The sequence below is a fragment of the Xenopus laevis genome, chromosome 4S (assembly GCF_017654675.1).
Source record: "Xenopus laevis strain J_2021 chromosome 4S, Xenopus_laevis_v10.1, whole genome shotgun sequence".
NCBI lineage: Eukaryota > Metazoa > Chordata > Amphibia > Anura > Pipidae > Xenopus > Xenopus laevis.
The window spans coordinates 12,335,842-12,356,376 of NC_054378.1; the positions used below are offsets into that span (position 1 = coordinate 12,335,842).

The 20,535-nt window shown below is 40.8% G+C and overlaps 1 protein-coding gene across 1 annotated transcript in view; it reads right to left on the reverse strand.

Moving 5' to 3' along the window:
• The window catches only part of mybpc3.S (myosin binding protein C3 S homeolog), a gene marked incomplete at its 5' end in the record, with an annotated part of 63,075 nt that overhangs the window by 11,291 nt on the left and 31,249 nt on the right, over positions 1 to 20,535 (reverse strand). The window contains 10 exon segments of the mRNA NM_001088698.1: positions 1,716 to 1,850; positions 9,701 to 9,889; positions 9,980 to 10,084; positions 10,490 to 10,649; positions 11,870 to 11,935; positions 14,200 to 14,336; positions 14,624 to 14,653; positions 15,515 to 15,621; positions 16,733 to 16,898; positions 18,357 to 18,523. Of these exon segments, the coding sequence (NP_001082167.1) occupies positions 1,716 to 1,850; positions 9,701 to 9,889; positions 9,980 to 10,084; positions 10,490 to 10,649; positions 11,870 to 11,935; positions 14,200 to 14,336; positions 14,624 to 14,653; positions 15,515 to 15,621; positions 16,733 to 16,898; positions 18,357 to 18,523 (1,262 nt within the window).

Here is a 20,535-nt window from a genome sequence, read left to right on the forward strand (position 1 = left end):
AGGAAATTCTACCTGATCCAATAAGCAAAGATCAGCTTTGTAAAAACTAATGTCCAGCCAAACAGAAAGGGGAGGAGATGGGACTGTGGTGTGGTGCTATTAAGGGTTGAACCGTGATGTAAAAAGGCCAGATTGGAGGGGCATTTAGTGGGTAAGGTGAGATGATAGTGGGTCTGCGGGGATATAGGCTGGTTTGAAAACAAGGATAAGGAGTGGAGCGGTAGGGAGCACATTGGTCCAACATATTCCATTAAAGACAAGGATCCTTAAAGTAAAATTGTTCAATGAACCTTGCACTGTTCTCCAGGGCCATGGCCCATCTTAATGCAAGAGGATCCTCCAATGAGAATCCTGCCTGCTCTGTTCTTTGTTCCTGCTATCACTGCTGAATAACATCCATATATATCACTTCTAACACAGGAGATCTAAGCCAGACGATGTCCATCCGTTGATATTAACAAGTCAATCAGCAGAGTTATCTCTCTCTGTGTTCCATAAGCGACGACTGCCATAGCACTAGGCAGGATTGTGATAGGAGAGTTCTGTAATTAAGTCAATGCCATCTTCTTGGACAGGGCGATAGAAGAGTTTTATGCAAGGTTGACATGCTTTAAATAGATGTTTCGGAATTTTTATCCCTAACCATCTGTGTTTTATAATGGCAGATGGAAACATAATATTTTTGAAAACTGTGGGCTGTTCCAGGACCCACATGGACTTGGCCCAAGCCGCGGTGAATCCTAAGCCGACCTATCTGTATTCTGGCTGCGTGACTGAAGAACGTGCCCTGGCTGGTTAGCGGTGTCAGTCGGAGCCACGGGAAAGGGGAGATGGCACATGGCATGTGTCCAACCCCAATCATTATAATTCATTATCATCTGTCTGGGCCAGAAGGAAATAGATCCAAAGTGAATATGAACCATCAGATCAGGTAACTCATAAGTCCAAATAATAGTAGGATTTCCATCTTTGTTGGCTACTTTAATTGAAAATTCTTGGGCACCTTCTAAGGCAGATAAAAAAAGCACAGTGACTACTCATAAACCGGAGTGTTTTTCCTGGCACCGTACTTGCGCAGCAGGTGATAGTAATAATAAAGTGACACTTGCTTTACAGTAGAAGCTAACTTTAAATTAAAGGACATGATGTAGGCTAAACACACACACATAAATATATGATATTTTCAGAGAACACAGTGCTACATATAACTTCCATTTAAACCCCTACAGGCTGTGTGGGAAGCCATTTTTCTTTAAATGGTTTACTTCCTGTTTTATAGGCTCAGCAGGAGCAGGAAGTGAGTGTTGAAACACTATAAAAAGGAGATGTAAACGTACTCAAGTCTCTCCTATTGCCCCCGCCAGCTCTCTGAGTCATGCAGTCTAAACTCAATATATGCAAAAGGATACTCCAAGAAGAATCCAAGCTACCGGCTTTACTACGTCAGTCACCCTGCTGTTATCTAACCTAGGGAGATTATAACTTGCTGATGTTACTCTGTATGAGCCAAGAGTAACAGCAAGATGGCAGCTAGGCAACTAGAAGGTAGGAGTCATATTGGAGTATATTCTTGCATTTGTCATTACACCGGACCACTGGGGATTATGATGGCAGAGGGTGACCTGAACTTCAACAATCACTTTAATGATCACATAGAGAATAAAAAACCACAAACTCAGGTATATCTATAAAGTAGATAATATTTAAACACTTACACCCTTCCTTGCAGTATTCCACAGTGTAGCCATCGAGGCCTCCTGCGCCAATGCGCTCTGGGGGTCTCCACTTTAAGCTTATGCTGGTGTCACTGACGTCATCCACCACCAGCATGGTGGGCTCGCTGGTGGGAGCTAAAAGAATAGAGAATTATGTAAATGTCATAGAATATACGGTCGAAACTTTACGCTAGTACAGGAACTATTAGGAAAAAGTAAATTATGAGTTGCTACTCCAAGCTTATAATATATAAATACATCTCTTACACTTTCTGACTTCAGCTTATATGCTTGGGAGTAATAAGGGGAAGCAGTAGTTGGGAGCAGCGGAGGGACTACCTCAACTGCACAAACATTCTTGTCTGCCCCATGCAGGCCTGGAACTAAGGGTATGAAGAGTAGGGGCTTGCCAAGGGCACAATTATGGGGGGGGGCGCACTTTTAAGAGGGATTTCTTTTTCTTTTTTTTAAACCCTGGTTTGCATGGCCTTTAATATTTTTTCAATTTTATAAACCGCCAACCCCCTCTTGCCTGTGATTCGTACTGTGGGCAGAAGCACTGCCCACCTCCCTCTTTGCTGCTGCTGGCACAGGTAAACCGATGGTTAGGGGCTATATGATGGGTTTTGGCTGCTGCTGGCACAGGTACATATTTGGGGGCAATATGAGGAATTGGCTGCTGCTGGCTCAGGTATATGGGGCAATATGGTGGCTGCTGACACCGGTACACAGTTTGGGGCAAAATGATGGATATTTGGCTCCTGCTAGCACTAAGGTGGCAACCCTAGCTGGCACAAGTACAAATTAGGGGCAATATGATGGATTTTATTGGCTGCCGCTGGTATAGGTACAGAATGGGGGAAAAAATATGATGGATGTTTTGGTTTATGCTGGCACAGGTACAGATTGGGGGCAATCTGAGGGATTGACTGCCGTTAGCACAGGTAAAAATGGGGGCAATATAATAGGTGCTGGCACAGGTACATGAGGCAACATGATGGCTGCTGGCACAGGGGACAATATGAATGGTAAGGTGGGCAATGGTAAAGGAGGACCGGGGGGGGGGTTACTGGGTGCCAAAATACCTTGGCCTGGCCCTGGCCCCATGTGATGCCTGTTGCACTTGGAAGTATGCCTGAACAGTGCAAAATGTACCCCAGGACTAAGGTGCCAATGCAAAGTTACTTTGGTCCTATGTCTTTAAAAAGGGCAACACTGGAATAAAATACCCATGGTGAACACAGAAAATTACCATCTCACCACTAAGGATAGTTCTATATCTTCTGGAGTCTTTTTTCCACCATAACTCAAACCATACACATATTCCAAACACATATTTTCACTTTCCCCAAAGAGCACAGGGCTGAACAGTGGGGCAGTTTACACGAACCCACCAACGAAATGTCTTTTTTTTGTCTCACCAGTGTGAGAATCCCATCAACTGCAACCACAAACCTGGTACAGCTAATAAAAGCAACGAGTGCATTGTCTCACAGCGACCTTGGGTGCTGGTCCTATCAAATTTCCCATTTAGCTGCTTGACAGTAATGGGAGATGCACGGAATAGTGATTATTCTTTCTTTAAAGACACAGTAAAGTTATTCTCCTTATAAAACGATCTACAATAGATCTACAATAGAACTACATTTTTTTGGGTGAGGGATTTCGGAGGGCACAATTATTGCTATTAAGCAGTAAGTGATAAATGTAAATGTCACCAGTCTTTTTAGACATATATGTATATCAATCTATGTAAAGTTTATATTACAAAAGTATAACAGCAACATCTTAATTAGCTATAAACAGAACATTTTTTTTATCATGGTTCCTTAAAAGGGGAGTCTTATCAGGAGAACATGTTCCATATATATAATTCTTCAGAGCTTTTTTAGTATGGACTTTAAGTCATTGGAAGCAAAGCTCCACAGAAGGATTTGGAGACGTTTCATCACAATAATATAAAATATCAGGTTTTCCTCTCACCAAAGAAAGTCTAAGTAGCCACAACTGATCAAGGATTTTTATTCTACAAGCCCCCATGCTTTTAAGGGTGGGCCAACATAAGACAGTGAAAATTTCCTCCAACAATAGAAAACATCAATGCATTTTTAATTTCTAATAATAATTCTTGGACTGGACAGGTGACTCCAAATTAAATTTGGGCCCCAGGTGAAATAAAAAATAAGAGACAAAGAAAACACATCTAATCAACACCAGAAAAGACTCAGCCTTTAAAAGCCAGCATGCAGATCCATCAGTCCTACCATACTTCCCACCACATTCTTCTGAAAAGAATACTCAGCCTTAGCTCATCATAGAGTACAGAGATTTCTCTACATGGATCTGAAGATCCAGTGGCCAATGTTCTAGTGAATGTTCAGACCTTTAATTTCTTTCAGAGCTTTCTGCCTCCTCTCATTTCTTAAAGCTTGAAGAGCAGCTTCAGGATCCTCGAGGAGCCTAGAGATACGGGTCATGGTGGGGCTCTGTATCTGCTGATGGAGGTCTCTATAGACACTGACACCAAGCTCCAGGCAGAAATCCTAGAATGGCACAAGTATGGCAGGGATCTACTCGTCTAGAATCCACATCATTGCACAAAGGGGAGGGTGGGCCGAGGAATGAGCTCCACATTAGAGATGACCCAAACTCCCCACCCCTTCCCAGTAGCAGAGAAAATTTATTTGCATACTAAGCCTCAATCTTCGTCCTCATGCTGTCACCTCTAATTTTAGATGCCAAGAGCTCAGCACATTCACGAAACTCAAACCATTGGACATGAGAACATTACAGGCAACAGAAATGGAAGAAAAGACACAAAATAAAATAAAAAGCCAAAGAAGAACCAAAACGAGGGGTAAAAGAAACCTGTGCCATGACCTTCAGTTATGAATGCAGACATGGCAAATCGTCCCATGTTAGTGACAAGTGTATCATTGCCTCAAAGGTGACTTTAGGTAACATAAGATTTTAGGAAAACTCACAACATATTATAAGCTTGGATGGGCCCAACAGCTGCTCCTAATCCAGTATAATGTCACGGAGATTTGGCACAATCACTTGCTTTCCCTCTTCTCTACTGTGCGTCCGTCTGGGAAAGGGGCGCTGATCATTTTACACATACAGTATTTATGTGGAGGCTACTCTTAGTTTAGTTGCTCAAAATAGAACTTTTTCTTCTTTGCTTATTTTCATCCAGTTCCATTTTTTAGAACATTGTGACATCACCAAAAAAAACAAAATAAAAAACAAACAAACAAACAATGAAACCTCCCATTCTTTCCCAGGATTTAGATTCAATAAAGTCTATGGAATTTGACGAAGGAAATCCAAAATACTAATTGCCTAATTCATTTGCGCTACATAATAGACAGGAAAGGTGATATCACAATGCCATGCCATGCCATGCTTTTACTTAAAATGTCGCATTTGTTGCCACAGAAAAATGTGGGGTTCAAACTCGAAACAAGGGACAAGCAGTGCTCAAAAATAGGTGCACAATTTGCACAACTTCATGGAAAAACGAACCTCATGAGGGTGAGTTGTGGTCTAGAGACTGTTAATTTTGTGTGCTGTTGTTTAGGGTGCACCACACCATTTTTTTGTACTTTGCACCCTGCCTTCCACTCTAAATGAATTGCTGCTGTCGCCCCCCATAAATGCAGCATTGTCTGTGTTTGACAGCTCTATACTAACGAGGACAGAAGAACAAAGGTGTCCACTAGTGATGTCTGGGCTGGCCTGAAGCCTTCAGGACCTGCGGGTCGGGCTGGTTCTGGACGATTTTCACAGTAGGTCCTTTTTAATGTATTTACACAGGACCCACACAGGTTACAGCGGGGCTGGGCATGTAAAGAGGGGAGTGCGCCATCACTAGTTTACTCGCGAGTCGGGGGGGGTTTGGGTCGACCTCGCACGCTTCTTCACGGGAGGCCACCGTCAAATGCCAGTTTCTGACTTCCAGGTTTGTCTTTTATAGACGCTGCGCCTGCTCGCCCTACCCCTTTTGTGACTTCATTGGCGGGGCGGGTCTATAAAAGCAACCCGGAAGTGCGGATGCGGGCGGGCGCGGGCTAAGGGAGGGCGGGTTAGGGTCTGGGAAATCCCTAGGACAGATACAGAACACAAAATGAACCCTGGACACAACGGTGGTCAATGGCAGTTGTAAAGTACAGGGTTCCCCTGTGTCCATAGTTCTGAGAACTACTACAATATTAATGCTAAATGCTACATTGGTGTGGTGCACATTCCTCCTGCATGGCATTTTCACAGATGCAAGATTTTATCTTGTTTGCAGTTTGTTGTCTTGCGCCTGGGAACATCGACTGTATTGCAGTCTTCTACATCCGAGGGAAACAAAATACTTGCTGTTGCTCGTATCATAACCTGTCTAATGGAAGCCATTTTTCTGGGGCTACTGCTGCTCAAACTAAACCCAATGCAATTCATCATAATTATATCCCCCACATTTATACAACATTTCTTCTCAATCGTCATGTACTGCCCCAGGCTTTCCTAGAATCATTTACATTCAAAATCAACAATGTTGCACGTCTGTCCTTCACGTCTGTGATCAAAAAGTAAACTCTTTGGTCTACCCACAGGACCTTCTCTTCTGTTCTTCTCCATGTTACTCCTGGTCGGAACTTCCTTACCTTTACATTATCCAAACTAACCTCCAAAATTCATGTGACCTCTTCCCACCCCACAGGAGGCCTACACCTTATGTCTCACTACCCTTCAGATAATATGTCCTTGTAAACAGGTCCTAACCTAGTTGTTTATTGCCATGTTTTTATTTGTATATATAATCTGTACTCTTCACCAAGCCTGGGTTCTGGTAAATACCAGAGGAGCTGCTGTAAGGTGCCATAGACAGTTACTATTTAGTGGGCTGGTGGGGGGCTGTTTGGGTCTCTAGGTACTTGGAATACCAGGGCCTATTTTGAGTCCCAGTCAAGACCTGCTCTCTACAATCTGGACTGGACACAGTATTTGGGGGGTAGAAGACATTACAGCATGGCTCAGTGTAGCACATCGATTCCTAATAATTCCAGGGTTCCCAAATGGTGTCCCTGCACTGGATCACCTACATTGATGCTGAGGCCAATGGCTTTTATGAAACAGGTGCAAATTTAGTATCAGGTTTAGGGCAACAGGTGGTAATTCTGCAGTGCTGGAATCCTAAAATGTTGCATTATTAGTGCACTGTGTAGTTGTTAAATCAATGGGATTAATTAGGAAAGTACAGAATAAGGGGGAAATTAAGGGGATAAGCAGGGATTTTATTTAGCCAGAAAATGTCACAAGGTGTTTCTAGATTTTTTTTTTAATTCTTCAGTATTTATCATTTGTTTCATGAATTTTCTGCAATGGGAAAATGTGAAGCAGTTCATTGTACAGAGCGAATATGATTAAGTTTCCTTACATTGCAATAGAAAAGGGAAATATTAGTGTCTGTTTTCCGCACTTCAATCGGAACAATGTGCCACAAGAATGCTGCCGTACAAAGCTTAGAGGCCCGGAGCAGTAAAAATGTATATTAGAGAACTCAATAAATTCCTGGCATAGAGTATTCTTTACAAGAAGAGAAGTGATACTGGGAAAGATCATGCAGTGAATTTGTGGGATGTGATGCTTGGGTGTATTATTTTACAGAAAGAATTGAATTCTTGGAATAGACACCTAGCAGCAGGGTTCAGGACTAATATAGTAAAAGAATGCAGAAATGCTCTGGAGAAACACAGGGCAACCCTGACGTAACGGTGACATACATGATAAACTGGTTATGCACAAGCTCAAACGGCATGAATGAATGTAAGTGTATTTTAAATTTTATTCTTGTCTTGAGCCTTAATTGTTCTATTAATTACATTTTATAGGTATGGGTATATATAATTTATGGGGTGTGTGTATGGATGCTGGGTTTTCATTTTGAGGGGCTGAACTTAATGGACTTTGTCTTTTTTCAACCCAATTTAACTATGTAACGATGTATGTATAGTACTTCTTGGTTGCTCTTTGGCGATCAATAATGTGCCATTCAATGTCTTCCATAGACCAGACTGGCTGTACAATATACAACATATTTACAGGCTGTAGTAAAATTACAATGTCTTATAAAGAAGCTATGGAATCCATGAGCATACTGTAGGCAATAAAAATGTCTTGCTGCAGATGAAAAGCTCTGCTGTAGACCAAGTTCTTCATCTACTATCTCTTTTTCCTTCCATGTTGACCCGTAATGTTGACATACCATGACGTTTTGCTTTGGGCCATTCTTTGTTCTTTGTACACACTACGTTGTCTAATTTAGTAGCGCTTTTGACTTACAACAATATGTTTGTGCAGACGGCACACAACTCTGTCTCCCGATAGCTGACCTACCACCTTCATTCCAGTCTCTGGTTTCAAACTGTCTCATGTCAGCTCCTTCCTGGATGGCGCCTGCTAGTCGTCATCAGTGTAAATCATCCCAAGTAACATCTTTCTCTGTCACTGTCACTGTCAACAACACCACCACCATTCACCTCGTTCCTCAAAATCAACTCTTCCCTTTTTTGCTCCCAGAATATTCAGACAACTACTTCCTCCTCTGCAGCAATTCTTTAAACAGTAGACTGGTGTCCTTATCCTCTACATTTTTACATGAACTTCTGTAAGGTACTGCATGCACATCACTTTGCCATTGATATTTTCTGTTTTGAAGCCATTTAAACGTGTAACTACATGCAAATCAACTCTGTACTTTTGTTGAGCATCTGTATCCCTTAATATCTTTCTTCTTTAACCCAATTAAGGTAGTTTTCATTATATTCTTCTATCATTCATATAATTTGTGTTCAATATTCCTTTACGCATTACATTATTTTCTGCCTGGGGATGTCTTCTCAAAGCATTCCATAGAGACACTCTCCTATCACCCTTGTGACCCTTTTTCTAGAAGGAACCCCATCTGGAACTCCCATTGTAAATCACAAGCAAGAATTCCAGGGATTGTCCAACAGTCTCGAAATGCAAAGATGCTTATCTTCACACACACAGTTCCCCTAAATTGAACGTGTAGGTAAGTCTTAATTCTTCCCTACTTCTAGGTCAGTATAATGCTGGTTGAGCTGCATTAGGGGGGTTTCACAATAACAGCAGTGAGTGAAATAACCTCTCTCGGTCTGATCCTGTTTCAAGCAAGGTGGTCCTAAAAGGACAACCAAGGGGCATCTCTAACAGGCTCATGGAAGTTGGTTGATCACAAAAGCACATATTTTGTGTTTAATTGCTCCCCTGTCCTTGGTTGTCAAGCCAAACAATTTCAAGGATAGAAAGTGATGATGACAACTCCAGTTCAACAATAGGTGGAGGATTATTAAACCAATGCTCCCCTTGTCCAGGGCCTCAAGAAACATTTGTGCCATCAACACCCTATAAATGTATGTAATGGCATGTTCTTTCATACATGGGCATAAATACAATTATACCTCCCAGCATTTATTTTTACCAGACCCATGGTGCAAACAGATACACCAACGAGACACCAACATGCCTTTCTGTCACTGTAAACAACACCACCATTACCTTTCTCAAAATGAATTCTTCTGTTTATTGCTCCCAGAATATTCAGATAACCATGTCCTCCTCTGCAGCAATTCTAAAAACTGTAGACTGGTGTCCTCATCCTCTACAGACTTAACTTTTGTAATCTACTGCATATAAATCCACAGTGACCCATCCATTATACAGACCGTGCTCCTTATGCTTGAGGAATACATGGACTCTCATAATAATGTTACCTGGAGTATTTACCTTAGCACTATATAATCAGTAGAACATAATTTTAAGACCAAGTGGAAACTCACAGACCAATACCATCCAATACTCCATAATCCTAACTCTTTTTTGATATAATAAATTTACTTTGCACTAACATTGACACGATCAAGCACATTTCCATAAGAATCCAGTTGGTGTTCGATTGATGGGTTACTTACCAATAGGCATGAAGGGCTGTGAATGTTGACTGGGGATGGACATGCCAATGGAATTTACAGCATATATGCGCATCTCATATACCACTCCCTCAATCATTCTCTTAGATTCGTAGGTTAATTCCTTAACCAGGTCGTAATTCAGCCGCATCCAGCGGTAACTCTTCTTTTTCTTCCTCTCCAAGATGTAGCCTACAGGAACAATGAGGATCATTCCAGTGGTCAAATGAACCAGATGACAAGAAGGTCAAAAGGGCAGTCAATTGAAATCAGGCATCTTACCCAAAATTGGTTGGCCTCCATCATACTTGGGTGGATCCCATTGTACTGTGCAAAAATCTTCACCAATGTTTGATATCCTGGGGGCCTCAGGTGGATCTGGGACCTCTGTTACATACAAATATAAGGTTAATATTCGCTTGGACTTTCTTGCTATCAGCTTCAAGCTATTCTGTTCTTGTTATCAAGTGCATGTGTTACAGGTTGATGAGCAGCACAGACCAGGCTGAGGACATATGTGAGGCAGCCAAACATGGAGGCCTGCAACCCAACTCTGCTGCTATTTCTTTGGCTAGGCAAAACCTGGAGGTGCGGGTTGCAGTTATTAAGGATTTAGGGGTCTTCTGTACTGATCTTGTCCCCTTACATGCCTTTTTTTGTCTAATGTTGAATATGGGTGTAACGTACCCCTTTACTAACTGAATGAAAGTTCCATTAATTGTTAAGACATGGTGCATACATATGTCAATACTGTAATTGTTGTGCAGTAATGATTGTCCTTCTATAACTTACCAATAACCTTTACATTGATGTTAGCTTTGTCCTCTCCAGCTTCATTCTTCACCACTACGGTGTAGGCCCCTTCATCTGATTTCTCTGCCCCCTCAATGGTGAACACACAATGGTCTGGGTGTGTCTCCACGTGGACTCTGCCATCAACCTCTGAAATTAGCTGAGGAAACAAGTCTGTAAGCTAGGGCTTAAGGGCATTCGTGGGGACTCTTGTATCCTTCTGTTACACAATTCACTGCTAAATGGGTCTCTCTTTTCAAGAAGAGCCATTGGTTATGTCTGACGAAGAGATCATGGAAGATGTCCCCTATTTCCCACCTCCCAAATAACATAGCAGAAGGTGTCCTGATTTTCAACCTCCCAAATGACACAGCACAAGTGTAATCTATCTGATGCACTTAATGTTGACGTAAACTGAAGGGAAACACTAATAAAGAAATGAGAAAAGATTATAATCAAGTGCTTGAGTACACAGTGTCCAACCAAGTGTCCAATATGACAGTTGCCAGAAGTAAATTTAAGAGGAACAGTGAAACTTGAGAAGAAGAAAAAGAAAAACAGAAATCAAGTTAATTGTTAAAAAAAACATAACCAAAAAAGTTAGGTTATTACTCAATGTAAAGTCTTGGGAATTTTTGCTTATTCCAAATCGTTGGAAGTTGGTGTCAAAGTGCCGGATCTCACATTTTGTTTAACTTGCTGTGAGTTAAGCTTATAACAATAGAGGGCACAAGGAGATAACATCATAGTGCCTCATCACCCAAGACTCCAGAGTCACAACTTGCCCAAGTGCCCATGGAATAATCTCTAGGTTCCTTGACCATAAGCCTCCTAAGACATCTTATAATCAAAGTGGACCAATGCGCCTGTTTTTTTTTTTGGTTATGTTTTTCATGAAAATAATCATGCAAGTTTAAAAATATGTCAATGGAAAAAGATGAAAAAATAGCAAAGATGAGTGAAAGTGGAAAGAAGTTTCATCTGAAGAGGTTATCACCTGCAAAAAGAAATCAAGATAAAGGGGAAAAATACCCTCTTAATTAATAGGGCTTAATCTTCCATTTATTTTCCACTGGACGGCACAGTATGTAGGTTTAACCTTTTCGTGGGCAAAAAACATGAGTCGGGTCCATGAATTTTCCAAAGCCAAGATATACAGTCAAATTGTGGAAAATAAATAGAATTAAAAATCCCAAATATAAATGTATAGAAATGCCTTGCGTATAAGTTCTTTCCCTGTAAACAAAGAACATTAAGTAGTGCTGTTAGATTTCATGTGACCACACAACCGGATGCTTCACACGTGATATAAGTAATAATGCCCGTGTCCATACATTACTCTGTTTTAAGCAGTTACGGGGAGCAGAGGCCCCAACTTACATCCACGTCTCTGTATAAGTCGTGTTGAGACTCAGTTTCAGTCCTGACCTTGATCTGCTCAATTACCTGATCGTGGGAAAGGTCAAAGAATTTGGTGATGACATATTTGTTTTGGAACGACAGGTATGATTTACCTTCCCAAATGCAAGGGCAGTGGCTAATGCCTTTAACAGGCAGGAAATGCTACATGTCCAACACAGAAGAGGTATATTTGCTCCTCTAAGGCATACCTGCAAGGTCTGCTAAAGAACTATGATGTACTTCCATGACCTACTAATGAACTACGGGCTGGTTGCAACATCTTCTAATGAACTATGGTAGACTTGTAAGGTCTCCTTATAAACTACAGGGAACTTGCATGGTATATTAATGAATTAAAGTGATAATGAAACCTCTGCTTCTGAAGCCAAGGTGAATTTGTAAGGTTTACTAGTGAATGTTGGTCAATTTGTTTGGTATACTATGTACAATGGTGTTTTCATGGTATTCTAAAGAACTAAGGCATCCTTGTCAATGTTTAATGGTGTAAAGTGTACTTGCAAGTTCTACTAAACAACTAATTTGTACTTGCAAGGGCTAATAATGAGCCATGGTGCTTTTGCAAGGAGTACTAATGAACTAAGGTTTACTTGCAAAGCATTATAGTCAACTGCCTGTGCCACTAATATAGTAAGTTTTATTTTAAGATCTTGCATGGTTAACTTCTGGAGCAAAGAGCTGTCATATGGTCTACTAATGAGCTCATGCATACATGTAAGGTTTTCTAATTAAATGTGTTCAACTAGTATGTTCTACCAATGATCTTATGCATACATGAAAGGTCCTCTAATGAACTTTGTTCAATTTATATGGTCTACCAATGAACTTATGCATACATTCTAGGTCTTCTAATGAACTTTGGTCAACTTGTATGGTCTACCGAGAACTTATGCATACATTCTAGGTCTTCTAATAAACTTTGGTCAACTTGTATGGTCTACCGATGAACTTATGCATACACGCTAGGTGTTCTAATAAACTTTGGTCAACTTGTATGGTCTGCCGATGAACTTATGCATACACGCTAGGTATTCTAATAAACTTTGGTCAACCGATGAACTTATGCATACATGCTAGGTCTTCTAATAAACTTTGGTCAACTTGTATGGTCTACCGATGAACTTATGCATACATGCTAGGTCTTCTAATAAACTTTGGTCAACTCTGGTCTACCAATGTACTTCTTTTAATGAATGCAAGGGTTTGCAAGGTGTTGGCAAAATGTTCTAATGGTACTTGCAAAGGGCACTAGGGGCCTATGGTGTACTTTAAATGTCTACTAATTAAGTTAGGGGATCTTGAATGATTTACCAATATTCTAAGTTGCTCTCGCAAGGTCTAGTAATGAGCTATGGTTTACTTGCAAAGTCAAATAGTGAATGCAAGTGTACTTTCCTGACCTACTAATGAAGTAAAAATTCCTTTCAATGTCTACTTATAAAATAAGATTTTACATGCATGGTCTATTACTGAAGCATCAAGTTCTTGCTTTGTGTACATATGAACTAAGACAAACTTGCAAGGTCTACTAAATAATGCATGGGGGACACCCTAAACTATAAAATAGTTATATGCAAAGAAGGATATCCCTTGCAACATAAATTGACTTAATCATTGTGCTTTATGACTCAATGGATTGTGTGCTAATGCAAGGAGATGTATCTGGAACAACCTGGGGCGAGATTACATTAGCCATCAACTCTTGGACTGTAGGGTTTTCATGGTTTTTTTTGCAAAGGATTCAGTATTACTTTGCATATCGCAACATCTAGGGGCCCATCTACTAAGGGTCGAAGTGAATTTTCGAATTCAAAAACTTAGAATTTCGAAGTAATTTTTGGGTACTTCGACCAGGTAGGCCAAAATTCGATTCGAATTGAAAAAACATTGAATATTCAAAAATCGAAGTAATGTCTCTTTAAAAAAAACGTCGACTTTGACACTACGCCATCTTAAAGCTGCCGAATTGCTATGTAAGCCTATGGGGACCTCCTAGAACCTATAGCCAATATTTGGCTGAGTTTTTAGAATTCAAAGGTTTTTTTTGGAAAATCGTTTGATCGATCGATTAAATCGTTAGATAAATCGATGAAATCATTCGAACCGTTTGATTTCTACGTTCGATCAAACGATTTGAATTTCGTTGGTCAAATTTCAATGGTCAAATTTCGAAGTTGTACCACTTCGAAATTTGACCCTTCGTAAATGTGCCCCCTAGTGGCAAATTAATTTAATAGCCTCAACACTGTACACGATTATAAAATAGGAAACGCACAGTAGGTACTTCCTACCTTATCCCCCTTCATCCACACAACAGTTGGGGCTGGATCCCCAGATATGGGGACGTCAAGACGTAATTTATTGCCAGCAACGACAATGATGGTATCAGCACATTGAGACATGCAGTCCAGTTTGATCTTGGGGGGCTCTGTGGGTGGGCAAAACAGCATACAAAACCCAGTGATGAATAAAGATGAGCATATGGTCCCATACATCCATGAACACATACATGTGAGACGTGATAAAGTACAATGAAACAGTAGGAAATCACATACATAAACACAGCTGTTTAAACACAAGCACCCAGCTCATACTAACCCGTCATTTATATTATACTAATCATACCAGTTAAATACATAGTGATCTTTCACATAGATCTCTACACATACAAACAGCTCTGCACCCCACGCATTTCACCGTTGCCCCATACTGTACCTTGTCTCGGAACAAAGTCAATCTTCACCTCTATAAACAGAGATAAAGAGAGGAAGTTATAACAAAATGTTGTGAAATCATCTGTTTTTACAAAACTTTTCAGGAAATATATTAACTGTTTTAATATCTATTTACAATACAGGTATGGGATTCCTCATCCAGAAACCCGTTACTCCAAGTTACAGAAAGGCCGTCTCCCATAGACTCCATTTTACCCAAATAATCCAAATTTTTCAAAATGATTTCCTTTTTTCTCTGTAATAATAAAACTGTACCTTGTACTTGATCCCAACTAAGATATAATTAATCCTTATAGGAAGCAAAACTATTGGGTTTATTTAATGTTTACATGATCTCCTCGTTTTCTAGAAGGTATAAAGATCCAAATTAAATAAACATCCGTTATCCATAAACACCCCAGTTCTGGAGCATTCTGGATAACAGGAACTATACCTGTATAAATAAAATATATACTGTACTAGATTTTTTCATTAACCTTTGTGATATGAAATCCTCTATATACAATATTGGGAAAAAAGGGAGAAAGCAAATAAAAAAACATTTCCAGATATATGTATACTATTGACGAGAGAGGTAAAATATGCATTATACCATTTAATTATTTTTCCTATTTTATTTTTTCAAGATAGTGGCAGTTTTTTCACATCTAATACGATGAATTTGAAGCAAAAAAAGGTATTGAGCAGCATCACAAGACTTGCCGAAACGAAAAACAGGTGGCGCTGTTGTTTAACATTCATGTGTAAAAACTGCTATTATCTTGAAAACTTGGACAGAAAGTTATTTTGCACTTGGAGCAAGTTTACACTAGTTGCTTTGAGGGCTTACATTTCTTTTCATGACCATGACTCCAAAAGATTGTTTTCTTACCCATGAAGTGTAGTTTTGCTGAAAGGCTGAAAGCAAATCCATTAGGGATAAAGGAGTAGTCTCCTTCATCCTGTGGTACAACATCATCGATGGTCAGCTTGTGTACCCTGTAATGAGAAGTGGCTTGTTAACTAAGGTCTAAAACGGCCTGCAAAGTGCACAGAAAGTGCTAGATGATATTTTTGCTCACAAGTAGGAGAATCATCCTTTTGTATTTTTTCACCCAGCAGTGTGTGTAAAATTCTACAATGTCAGCAAGGAAAAATTTTGGGAAAACCATGGCTAATTGAGGGGTTTCCTTTGTGTTGTGTGGGAGTGCATGCTTGGCAAGAAGCACTTTATTTTCAAAAGGGCCCACTTGCAAAGTCCCCAGATGAAGTGGCATAACTATTGGAGGAATAGCGGGTGCGACTCCACCTGGGCCTACCCCCCCTGTAGGACCTGCTGGACTCAATGTGCATGCTGCTAGGAAGCCAGATGTTAAGAGTGCACCAACGCAGCAGGTGTGCATCCAGAGGGGGGGGCCTGGGACAGCAGCTCCGATGGGCCCCGGGCCCTCCAGTCCGACCATGTTTGGAGGCAGACTAGGGGACCTGGCTAGAGTTTATGCACCAGGACCTGTGGTCCCCTAGTTATGCCACTGCCCAGATGCATATGCTGGAGCACTAGGGGGATGCTAAATAACAAAGATATCCGTCCTCACTCAGTTAGCACTTGCTCTGTATCTAGAGCTGGTTTAAAAATCCAGGGGGTGCAAAGCAGCCCTGTCATTGCTGTCTGCCATAGGGCCATAAGGAAAGAACTCCTTCTCCTCCCTGGCGCTCCATTACTTGCGTTACTTTAGTAAATAAATTCTAAACCGCATGGGGACCCAAATTTGGTCCTGACCAACAGGTTAAGAATCTCTGTTCTAAGATGAACTCGCTCTGAGACATTTATCACACCCTAAAGCCCCAGATGGACTGCTCTGCATCTACTCCTTTTGTATCCTACGTGGCACAATAATTATCTATCATAAAAAAAATATGGGACTCCATAAAATGTTCTTGGGTCTCCAGTTGACGTTACTCGCATAACATGGTTCATGGACCTTTAAAAGTGACAAACTGTAGCTATGTTCTAACTGCTATGCCTTTCCTTTCTCTGGTTTATGTTAAACAAAATTTTAAAAAATAAGTCTCTTAAAGAATATTTGCAAGGCTGAAGCACAGAAATCACCTTCCGATATGGGTGATCTTGATTCTGTTGTTCGCAATGACTTCCTTTCCATTCTTCACCCAGATTCCTGTCACTGTCTCGTCCGAGACCTCACACTTGAAGACAGCTTGTTCCTTGGCCCGAACAGTCAAATCAGCAACATCTTGTAGAACTTCCAACTGTTTCTCTGGTGGGGGGAAAGAGAAAAACATGGGTGGAACCAGAAAAGCAATGCAAAGATTTTGAGACTGACCTAACAGCAGAAATGGGGGGAAGCTACAAAAACAAGAAATGAAAGGGTCATTGGATATAACATTTCTGGCAGGGTGCAAATTACAGTTCCAATATTGGACCACTGCAGGGATGGACTGTATTAAAAAAAGAGGAGGCTGGTTCATTGGCCTATAGAAACCTGACCTCTACATTGATTTTATTATGACTGGAGGTTTGCCAAGCAGATAATCATCTACATAATATTATGCCTGTGTTGGCCCCAGGCCAGTACTAGTATGAGTTGTTGACATCTTCTCAGTGATATTCTTTTTGCTGTTTGGAGGCCACTATAGCTCAACAGACAAACCTATATATGTCTCTGGTTCCACAAGGGGCTGTTCAACTTAGTTAATGGGACATCTTTGTTATAATTAAATATACCCAGAAAGATGCCCATCTGACCTTAACAATCATTTCCTAATGTGGTTCAAGGAATCCACTGTCGCTGTAGTTACAGCCAAGAAGCTGACATGGAAGGTGTGTCTTTGAGTGTTCTAGTTGTTGGTGAGGAATTAGTGGATGGTTGATGTTCTAGACTGGTTGTACACTAATCAACTAACCATTGGGATGAAAACTTGAAAGACCAGTGGTAAATATTTACCATGGACCTTCAACTGAATTGGCTCCTCTGGGCACCAGATGCTTATCAGCTAAAACTAGCATGGAAGGCGTGTCTTTGAGTGCTCTAGATGCTGATGAGGAATTCATGGCAAATAGTTGAAGTCCTAAAGCCCCTCATGGCTGGTTGTACACTAATCAACTAACCATTGGGTTGAAAACTAAATAGACCAGTGGAAGACATTTACTATTTACTATTACACCTAAGCTGGTCCCTCTATGCCTGAAAATGTGTGATGGTAGAGATGAAATTGTGTGATAATGATTTTATATTACTATAATACATATAATATTCTGTTGTTGATCTACAGCTGTAGTCAGACAACTACTGGAAGTTATAGGCCGGACACCCAGAAGATACACAAGATTCAAGTTTTTTCAGTATAGGGTCCCAACCAAATCTTTTATTGACCAGGGCCCTTCTTCTGTACCTCTAGCCTATTTTCAGCACTACATTGAATTGGCTGACTCAGCTGATGTTTTCTACTGGGAAACATGATTCATATGAAAGGCTGTGATAGAACAAGAGCCCCCTCTACTGGCTACAAAGGAGTAAAAGCCCTGGCATCTTCCTGTAATAGATAACCAGATTATCGGGAACAAGTTGGGTAATGTACATGGTTATGTAGGTTTGATTTAACTGTATTAGGTTATCCTCAATGGCAGTAACCTACTATCTTGTTCTATACACTACATTGACTCCCACTGAGATTTTCCTTTGTGACTCATTGTGAAAGTGAACAGATCCTCTCACCTTGTACCATCAGCTCGGCCAATGAATCTCCTCCATTGGTTTTGACTTTGTAGTGGCCCCCATCTTCCACCGTTGTCTCATTGATGATCAGATAATGCTTTTTGCCATCTTTTTTAAACCGATACTTGAAGGTCTCCTCTCTGGTCAGTTCCACACCATCTTTCTCCCTAAAAAAATGGCAAAAACCTGGTCATAGCTGGCCTACACCCATAAAAAAATCTTGATTTTTTTATTATTATAGGTGTTGAAATACAGGGAATTATTGTTTAGTGACAGCTGTAAATATATGAATTCTTAGACTACATTGTTGAAGGCCTCCATCTATTGCATTTGATAGGAGCATCAAGTCGCTTCAAGTCAACTGTGAGATAATTCAAACAGAACCATTTATTGGCTTTTATCATTTCACATCCAAGTGAATGAAGGTCTTAAAGATGCCTCTCATAGGTCATTATTTCTCTGGGGTTCCATAGTTATACTCTGGTGTTCCTTTGTATTAGCTACCTACCAGTAAGAAGGTCCAATGCAACCAGTTAACACTGAATAACACCAGAAACATACTGGCAGGCAAGTGATTGGTTGCTTGAAGACAAGCTACTGCCCAATATGTTCACATGGTATAAACAGAAGCCACAAATAAAGGTTCCTTAAAAAAGGTGGTGAAAAGAGTTGAGTGTTGACTTTATGTTCTTCCCTTCTGGGCTTTTTTTTACTGTCTAATGGACCATTTGGTTCTCCTTGTCCAGTAAGTGGGCAAAGGATTCTGAAGGAGCAAGAGCTCCCTCTAATAGACATATGTTTATGAATCAGCCTTTCTAAACTATGATTTCGTGGTCTATTAGGTGTATGAAGAACAAGGGAGGGTTGTTTGCATTTTGTGTACACAAAATGAATGCTGTTTCTACAGAATAAAATTTTGTTGGGACAAAAGTCATTCTGTGGCTAGAAATTGTACTTGTGTTCACAAAATGAGTTTGTGACTACAAAATATTGTTTTGTGGACAATATATCTTGAGCAAAAATGACTCCCCATATAGGACCCCTCTCAAAAGACTAATGCAAATATGTCCAGATTAATCAAAGATTACTAGTTTACACTATAGCAAATACAGGCAATAGTATATCACCCAATGAAAATCTTGTGCTTGACCCTGCCTATTATAGCACACAGAATGTCTATAGTCAATCGCAGGCAGTGCTAAAATACTGTATTAGCACTAAGTAAGTTCTGCTGCAGCTGGAGTTGGGTAATGGTTTTGTGTATGACTGGAGTGCCTTATAAAGAGCTAGGCCCAGTGTGCGGTCCGCCTTGTCAACTAAAAGGGCTGTATTTTATAAACATGCCTGGCTCATCTGACACCATACACTTTCAACTTAAGCCATCCTTAGTGTGGCCTGCAATTTAGTACTATTGAGTGTCCTAGGACCCCCCCACATTACTATAGGGCCCCTAACTGGACTCCCTCCTGACCCCCCTTCTGTTGGCCCTAGCCATATAAATTTGGGGAACACAGGCCCTAGGGATGAAATGGAACAAAGTGGGTCATAACCATCATTATCACTTTAATCACTGCTGGGAGGGCGCCTTCCATATGATACATCAACTCTATATTTAAGAAGCTATTGAAAGTAGGAATGCACCAAATCCCAGATTCGGCCTGGCCGAACCAAATCGAATCCTAATTTGCATAAGCAAATTAGGTGCGGCGAGGGAAATTGTGTGACTTTTGTCACAAAACAAGGAAGCAAAAACATTTTCCCACCCCTAATTTGCATATGCAAATTAGGATTCAGATTCGGTTTGGCAGTGCCGGGCCACGATGGGCAGGCGCCCTAGGCAGGCCCGGCAGTCGCGGCGCCTGCGTGAATTTGCGTGCATGCGCAGAAGAGCAAAGAAGCTAGGAAAAAATGCAGAGTCGGGCAGAGAAGGGAACCGGACTTGGGGTAGGCGACAGAGGAGGTACGTGCCTGGCGCCCTCCCAGCACGTGCCTACTCTGCCTACCCCTAGTTCCGGTTTGGTATTCGGACTAATTTTTCGTGAAAGATTCGGGGGTTCGGCTGAATCCAATCGGTGCATCCCTAATTGAAAGATTGAATTAATTAAAAGTCATTGCTGTTCTGCTTAAATAGAAATCTCTAAATCTTCTAAAATTAATTAGGCAATCCTTTTTCTATGAG